General features: G+C 44.2%; 1 protein-coding gene across 7 annotated transcripts; it reads right to left on the reverse strand.

Moving 5' to 3' along the window:
* Positions 1-1,025: 1,025 nt before the first annotated feature.
* Positions 1,026-6,066, reverse strand: LOC100282669 (IQ-domain 2). 7 transcript variants are annotated; one of them, XM_035967168.1, is made up of 8 exons: positions 5,846-6,066; positions 5,202-5,320; positions 4,945-5,056; positions 4,167-4,403; positions 3,605-3,832; positions 2,641-2,754; positions 1,563-2,094; positions 1,058-1,355 (listed from the first exon to the last, which is right to left on the reverse strand). In XM_035967168.1, the coding sequence occupies exons 2-8, from the start codon at positions 5,219-5,221 to the stop codon at positions 1,240-1,242; spliced, it is 1,359 nt and encodes a 452-aa protein (XP_035823061.1). In that variant the 5' UTR covers positions 5,222-5,320; positions 5,846-6,066; the 3' UTR covers positions 1,058-1,239. The 7 variants fall into 7 exon arrangements, with proteins under 7 accessions (NP_001399087.1, NP_001149049.1, XP_035823061.1 ...); XM_008678455.2 differs by having other exon boundaries at positions 5,202-5,331; XM_020551647.2 differs by having other exon boundaries at positions 1,058-1,410; positions 5,202-5,331.
* Positions 6,067-7,208: the final 1,142 nt, after the last annotated feature.

Genomic DNA, 7,208 nt, shown 5'->3' on the forward strand with positions numbered 1-7,208 from the left:
TCGACGTCTTCCCGAGTTGACGCGTCCTGCTGCTCTTCTTCCCGGCGACCGTTCGAGGGACTGCACAGCGTACATCTTCCTGCACCGACTTCGTACGGCTACATCGAACAAACACACGAGATGTCTCGTGTGAATGGAGCCACTGGTGCCTTGAGCATCGGTCCCTCCGCTGGGTACGCTCTGTTCTTCGTATTTGTGCATGTTTCATTGCTGTTTACTGCTTATGCGAGTAGTTATACACACATGCACATACATGTCATCACATATATCGCACTGATTTTCTGGATTAAATTAAAACTAAAAATGCCTAACTTTCTAACAGATTCTTCTAGTCCTCTAGGTTTTTGTCGATTACTAGTTTGATTTCCAATTTTGGACAATGGCGCGATGGAGAGGAACAAGTTTATCGCACATTGTTTGGCTGGATTATAGGGTTCTCGCCATAACCACCTTTAAATAAGCGAAAACAGACACGGTCCAAGTCCACAACACCTAAAGCAGGAGTTTCATCGGTTGTTGTTGTCCCTCTCGTAGTGGCGAATATATAAAAAAATGCAGCTGTCAGAATTCGAACATGGTATCAGTTCACTTCGGATTAAAGTCAGCTGCTGCATCTATAATTTATTGAGACAAAAACACTACAGAGACAGTAAAAGTCAGATTGAAGACAAACAAACAAGCTAGAGCTCGTCTCTAACCACTGCAACTCATGTTGGTTTATATTATATAGAGAAAAACTATATAAAGCGATGCACGAGCAACTAACTAGTAATAAAAGAAAATCCTGGCAGCAGGATTAGAACAATTCGATCTTATCTAACGTAATCATGGTTAGTTGCCAAATAGATTACTCGAAGGTTAGTTATTCAATTCGAAAGGGCCTGTTTGGTTCACTACCTCAGTTGCCACATTTTGCCTAACTTTTCTGTCTAAGGTTAGTTATTCAATTCGAACGGCTAACCTTAGGCAAAGTGTGGCACATTTAGCCACAAACCAAACATGCCCTAACTATGATATCCATAATATCACCACCACCCAACCAACCAAACACTGGTGCTGAAGACCGAATCACAGAATCCAGAAACATGCTTTTCCAAACGTCCACAGACTGAGCAGTTCGAAAGGACGCAATTTGAACAGAACACAGACACACACACGCACAAAAAATACATAACACAATGGTAGAATACACAGCAACGTAAACAATGTACACCAGCACAACACAACCACCCTACGACACTACTCGAGGCCTGGGCTGGAGGCGCCTCTGCCATTCTTCGGTCTCGAGGCCACGTTCGTCCGACTCCGACTACTGTTGGTAGGGCGCTTCCCTACTCCCCGACTGGCTGCTGTTGCTGCACCACAAGTGACGAGGATCAATTGCTTTTTCCAAGCCCCAACTGCTGATGTCTTGCTCAAATGCAGAGACAGCATATCAAAACACAAATATGTAGCTGATAGATTACTGTGCAGGGCACACCACCTTTCAGAGTTCAGGTGCATGCAGCTTTCTGAAAAAGGGGGGATGGCACTAATGTACACAGGCAGACCAGATGAATTACCGTTGTTAGGAAGCGATAACCGCTTCCTCGCTGGCGCATCGGTTCGCGCCGGCCTTTCTTTCGGATTGCTTGCGGACCGGGAAGCCGGATTCGACGGTCCAGAGCTCGCTTCATCTGCGACCTCCTGCGGTGCCTTCACCTTCACTTCCACCTTGGACGACTCTAGAGAAACCGTTGGCTGCACGTCCGCAGACCGCCCCGACGAAGAGCCACAGCCGCTGACATCAGAATGCGACTTCTCGTGGTCTGCAGCTTTCTCCTGCCGCGACCCGTTAGACTGAGAGGCCAAAACGGGAGCTTTTCCTTTTGGTTTGCTCAGGTCCGGAGCTTTTGCCTTGCCTTCCTCCGCTGGTTTGTCGTCGTCGTCGCCGGCAGTGACACTGTCCCTGGCGTTGCTGTCAAGTAACCTGTTCTCCCACGGGCGCGCGGCCATCCACCTCTCGAGCCAGTTTCGTCCCCACTGGTTCTCGTCCCCGGCGAGTCCTTGGCCTTGGAGGCTTGCTGCTTTCTGTTTCCTTGAACTTGCCTGCCACTGACAGAAGGAAACACGGATTAGCGCAGCTTGTGCACCTACGGATCACAATCAATGGACAGCGCAGCTTGTGCACATCTACGGATCACAATCAGTGGAAAGAGAAGTGAATGCAGAGTAAGTCAGCAACCAGAATCCTTTTAGCCTGGTGCTCAGCCCAGGCTACCGTGTCCAGGCCAACAGGAGAACGTGCTAAGCAATTTACCCAGAGCTGTTTGCTAGAACTTTGATAAAGACAGGGTTATTCCCCCCTCTAAATTGCTAAAACAACAAAAATATGCAACATCGCAGCGACATAATGGCAGTTCCACTAAGCCACACATAGTAATCCATAAACACCTACAAGGACAGAAGTCACAGATATCCTTCTTGATTAGAATATTGTGACTATGTACTCTGAATAACAGAATCAGAAAAAAGAAAGAGAGAGAAAATGATCAAAGACTCTAAAGAGCCTTTTTAGTGTACAAATATGAAATATATCTTTCAAGCATCAACATCAAGCTATTCACACATTCCAGATATAACATTTTTGTTTAAAGTTACCTGATGGGTTAAAGCATATGCCATCGCCCTTTCCCGCTTAGCAGCAGCCTCTTGCCTTTTTAATGTCTTAGCTTTCATTTCTTCTACCGAGCCTATACTGCCACACCAGTCTTCCTGCATGTCATCAATACGTAATAAATTTTCAATAGCAAACATTTACTTCGATAAACACGTCTTGGAACTGTTCATTCTTCAGAGGCAATTGCAAAAGGTCAGTAAACGCATTACATTATTAAAACCATACTTGATTAAACACACAAGCTTGACACTCCCACCGGTCAAAAATACTTGTAACATTTGACTTGCACGATCTTCCATTTATATCTTTGACCACTAATTTCTTCAGAACATATTCTTAAAATCCTTCACATTTATGAGATCTTGTAAATATTTTTCAATACAATTCACACATATAACTTAGCTGTTTTCAAACTAAATAATTAAACTATTTATACTTGTAGTTTTTTTTGGTTTGACTAAATCTTGTCCAAAACAACATGTCTTTGTGAACTGAAGAAGTATTGCCTAAGTTGCAGCTGACAGTCTGTTTCCACTGTCTTCAATCTTCATATAAGTCAGGGAACACCAGAGGGTTTTTTTGGCATGTTTTAAAGAGGAAGCAAACACTTCTTAGTTTCTTCAATTACTGTTGGCAGCATAAACTTTCTTAAAATTGACAAAATGTAATAAGTTTAAATAAAAAAGTATGAATCATGCCAACAATACAACCGGTGCATACATGATGACATAGACAGTCTGTACTACCAGAACAGAACCAGGCTACAGGTGTCACTTTTCCTTGATATAAACCGCCGCCCAGGCCCGGGTTAAGTAAGTAGCCATATAAATTGAGAGAGTTATTAGGGATGACTTGCATTGTCATAATATATATCCTAAGCAAGTAACGATGAAAATGATTACAAAATATCAGATGTCTGGACTCTGGAGGAATGCTGTTTCCCACCTCAATATCTCGAACATGATCCTCATGAACATTTTCTTCAGGAGGTTTCTTTTGAGTCCCTTGGCTTTCCAAAGAAACACGGACTCGTCTCGCTCTGACACGAGCTTGAGCTCTTACTAGCGCTTGCATGCACTGAAGTGTTTCTGCTGCTTGTTTTCTTACAGCATGACCCCGAACAAGTGCCTGGAGTCTAACTAGTCCTTTTAACGCCCGCAAGGCCCGCCTAGCCTGGTAAATATGACCATGCAAAAGATATCAGACTACCTTTTGAGCTGCATACTACTAATAACAAAATGACTAAAACACCTGACATTTAAAACCTCTCATATTTTAAGCTGCTTGATTGGTTCATGGTTACCATCTTTACAAGTGAAGGACTAACCATAACCTTATATTATTTTAAATCCCTTACAGCATTTTGCAACAGTTAATTTTGTTTGATAAGTTCGTTCAACCAGAGCCTAATTAGGAAAACTGGAATTCTCTGCATAGCAGAATGCAATATGTTGTATGCTTTTCTTAGTTTTGGCAGAAACACAATAACTAAAGTATCTTTATATACCAAGAATGCTCGAAAGGCAGATTGGATAACTACAGCAGCCTGATGCTCCTTTGTACCAAGTTCGGTCTGAGAAGCTTGAAGAGATGTGCTCGGTGAGGAGGCAGAATTTGATATTGTTTCTGTATTTGTGTCACCTGCCAATGGTTCGGCCTGTACTCTGAGTTCTTCAGCCGCAGGAACACTTTCTGTATCAACAGAATGTTCCCGTTTGCGTAGCAACTGGACAGCAGAGCTCCTCTGCAATTTTCAGAAAGTGTGAACTTAAAGCAGCATGACCAACTGGATAAAATTACAAAGAATGTGTAACAGAGATATGTGCAGCATAGTGCCATGGAGGATGGGATGGACAGTGCCTGCCAAAATACAGCAGTGCCATTCTCTTAAACCTAAGCATAGAAGACCTTGAATTGAACTATGTTTGATCCTTTCAGTGTTGTTCAGTAGATGTAAATAATTAACAGAGACAAAACATCCAGAACTGGCTACGACGATATCTGCTTGAGAAAGCGGCATTAACTGAGTTTAACCATGTCAACGACAACAATTGGGAATAGACAGGAACTAGAACATTTCAAATTGAAGTATTCAATTGAGCGGTTGGCCCGAGTCCTTTTTTTCTGTCCTATGACCTATTATGGTTGGGAGGATGAAAGCATTATCAGTCTTGACAATATCAACACATCATCAGAAATGAAGAAGATGCCTATGCAACATCAATGCATGGCATGCGTTGAAATTAATACATGATGCATGACTTTGAAGGAATGGTGGAATATACTTGGCCAAATGTGACACTGCTCATAACTAGGACTGAATAGTGCGCCAATAACCCTTGATGGGTATCAAATGACAAAGACACGCCAACAATAGAAGTGGTTGCAGAGTCCATGCTTCAGACGAGTTTTGGTAAACCATCAGTGTTAGCAATCTTAGCATCATTCTATGCCTACAAATAAAAAAGACAAAAGCAAAGAACCCCACGGGAATGCAGGCAAAAATCTGAAGCTACAGTAGGCATTTGTAAGGCTGGCTTACCGCATCGCTGCATTCAGCATTTCGCCCTTTTTCGTGCTTTTTTATCCCAACAAGTGATTTGATCCACTTAGCTGAAATCCCCATGGCAGTCTTTTCCTCGTTGCCTTCGACAGCTAGCACTAAGAAGCAACTGATACGAAGTAAACATTGATGAACATACACCGACAATAGCATCAAATGACTTTTTATACCATCGAAAAGCAAATAAGGAAGGGAAATCCATCCCAGCCCGAATACGAAACGAAGCGTGGAAAAAGCATGAGCAGCTAAAAAAAGATACAGTCTTGTCTTTGCAGACACTGAAGGCATGACGACTCTGAAGCCTGTACTTCCTGGTGGAGCGAAAAAGGGGACAAACTCTTCGCATCGTAGGACGCAGGGGGCACACAAAGACTCATGCTCAAAGCCAGAACGTTCGCAAAACGAAGCCCACGGATGGAAGAACCGCGGATCAAAAGAGGATAAGAATCGCGGGCGAAATGCGAGCCATATTCACGGACAGGGCCGCGGATCGGGCAGAGCAAACCAAGCCTAACCCCACGCCACGGATCAGAGCGGCTGGCAGCAACCGCCGCCCAAGCCCAGCACGAACAAGCATCCCACTCCCACCCGCACGCCCCGGGGAATTGTTCCATGGAGCTCACCTCGCACCCGAAACAACTCGCGAGCTCCTGCGAGCCAGGAGAGGGCGAGCTCCACGCCCGCGGCGGATGCGTCGGCCGCTGCAGCGAGGCGTCGCGGTCGCCGCCGACGGACCAGCAGACCGCGCCGCTCGTCCCTCTCTCTCCCAGTCTCCCCCCTCTCGCTTTCGGTTTCGCCCGCACTTTGGATTGATTGAGCTCCACCACTGTTTTGGACTGTACTTTGGACGAATTTTTGTTTTTCTTTTGAGTACAAAAACAAAAACCGCTGCAGTTGGCAGAGCAACTTTTCTAAAAAGGGCCTCGCTTTTATTGTTTTCGCATGTGTGCAGAATTTGCTGTGGTGGGCTCTCTTTTTTTTTTGAGAAAACTGGATTTATGCCATTATAAAAACTGGGTTTCACCCAAATACTATTATGTAAACATGTTTCGCTAATCCACCATTATCAAACGTTTTCAAAACATAACCTTATTTGATTATATTGGCAGCTAGTGACCGGACACTTTTGCCCCTCGACCAAAAGCACTGGCATCTACCAAAACCCGACGGCGACCTAGATCCTCTCTCTTTTCTTATCCTCTTCTCTATCTTCTCTGTCCCCTCCACCAAAACCGACGGCGACTCGGCGAGCTCCACCGGTGGCGGCCCCGCTCCTTCTACCTCCACCGGCGGCGCCCAACTCCTCTGCATCCACCGGCGTCCCTTGGCTCCATGTATGCACATGGGCTTTAGGGTTTAGAATTTAGGCTTTAGGCTTTAGGATTTAGGGTTTAGGGTTTGTTCTAATTTGAGTTAGCAACAGCGGAGATCTCCCAACAGCGGCACATTATTGGACTACAAAATTATTTTGCACTTGAATTACTTGAACAAATCACATTATTAGTCACCAACAGTTGGCTAGATGGATTACATCTGAAATGATTCTATGTACGGGTATGATTCTACATTTACTAACTTTTCTAGAAATCGAGTGAAGTAGTATGATTCTACATTTTTATTTTTTTATTTTTAGCTTTGACGTTGAGTTGCCATCTAGCTTAGCAATGGTAGTACATCATAGTGCTCACCCAAAGGTTGGTATTGACTGGGACGCACTACAAATTGTTGAGTGCCAAGATGAGGAAGGTAGGATATAAATTGTTGACGATGGCAGAATGTATGAGTTGATCGGTTGAGAGCTGAGGATGAAGCTGCTCAGAAGGCGGGTGAAGCTTTCAAGATGCAAGAGGGTGATGTCAATAGAAGTTATTGTGAGAATGAAACTATTGATGCAGCCATCCCTGATGATGATGAAATTCTAGATGAAAGGGTCATGTTGCATGACCCAGACAAGCCTTGTATGGATATTGGAACAATGTACCCCAG

The sequence above is a fragment of the Zea mays genome, chromosome 1 (genome assembly GCF_902167145.1).
Source record: "Zea mays cultivar B73 chromosome 1, Zm-B73-REFERENCE-NAM-5.0, whole genome shotgun sequence".
Classification (NCBI taxonomy): domain Eukaryota; kingdom Viridiplantae; phylum Streptophyta; class Magnoliopsida; order Poales; family Poaceae; genus Zea; species Zea mays.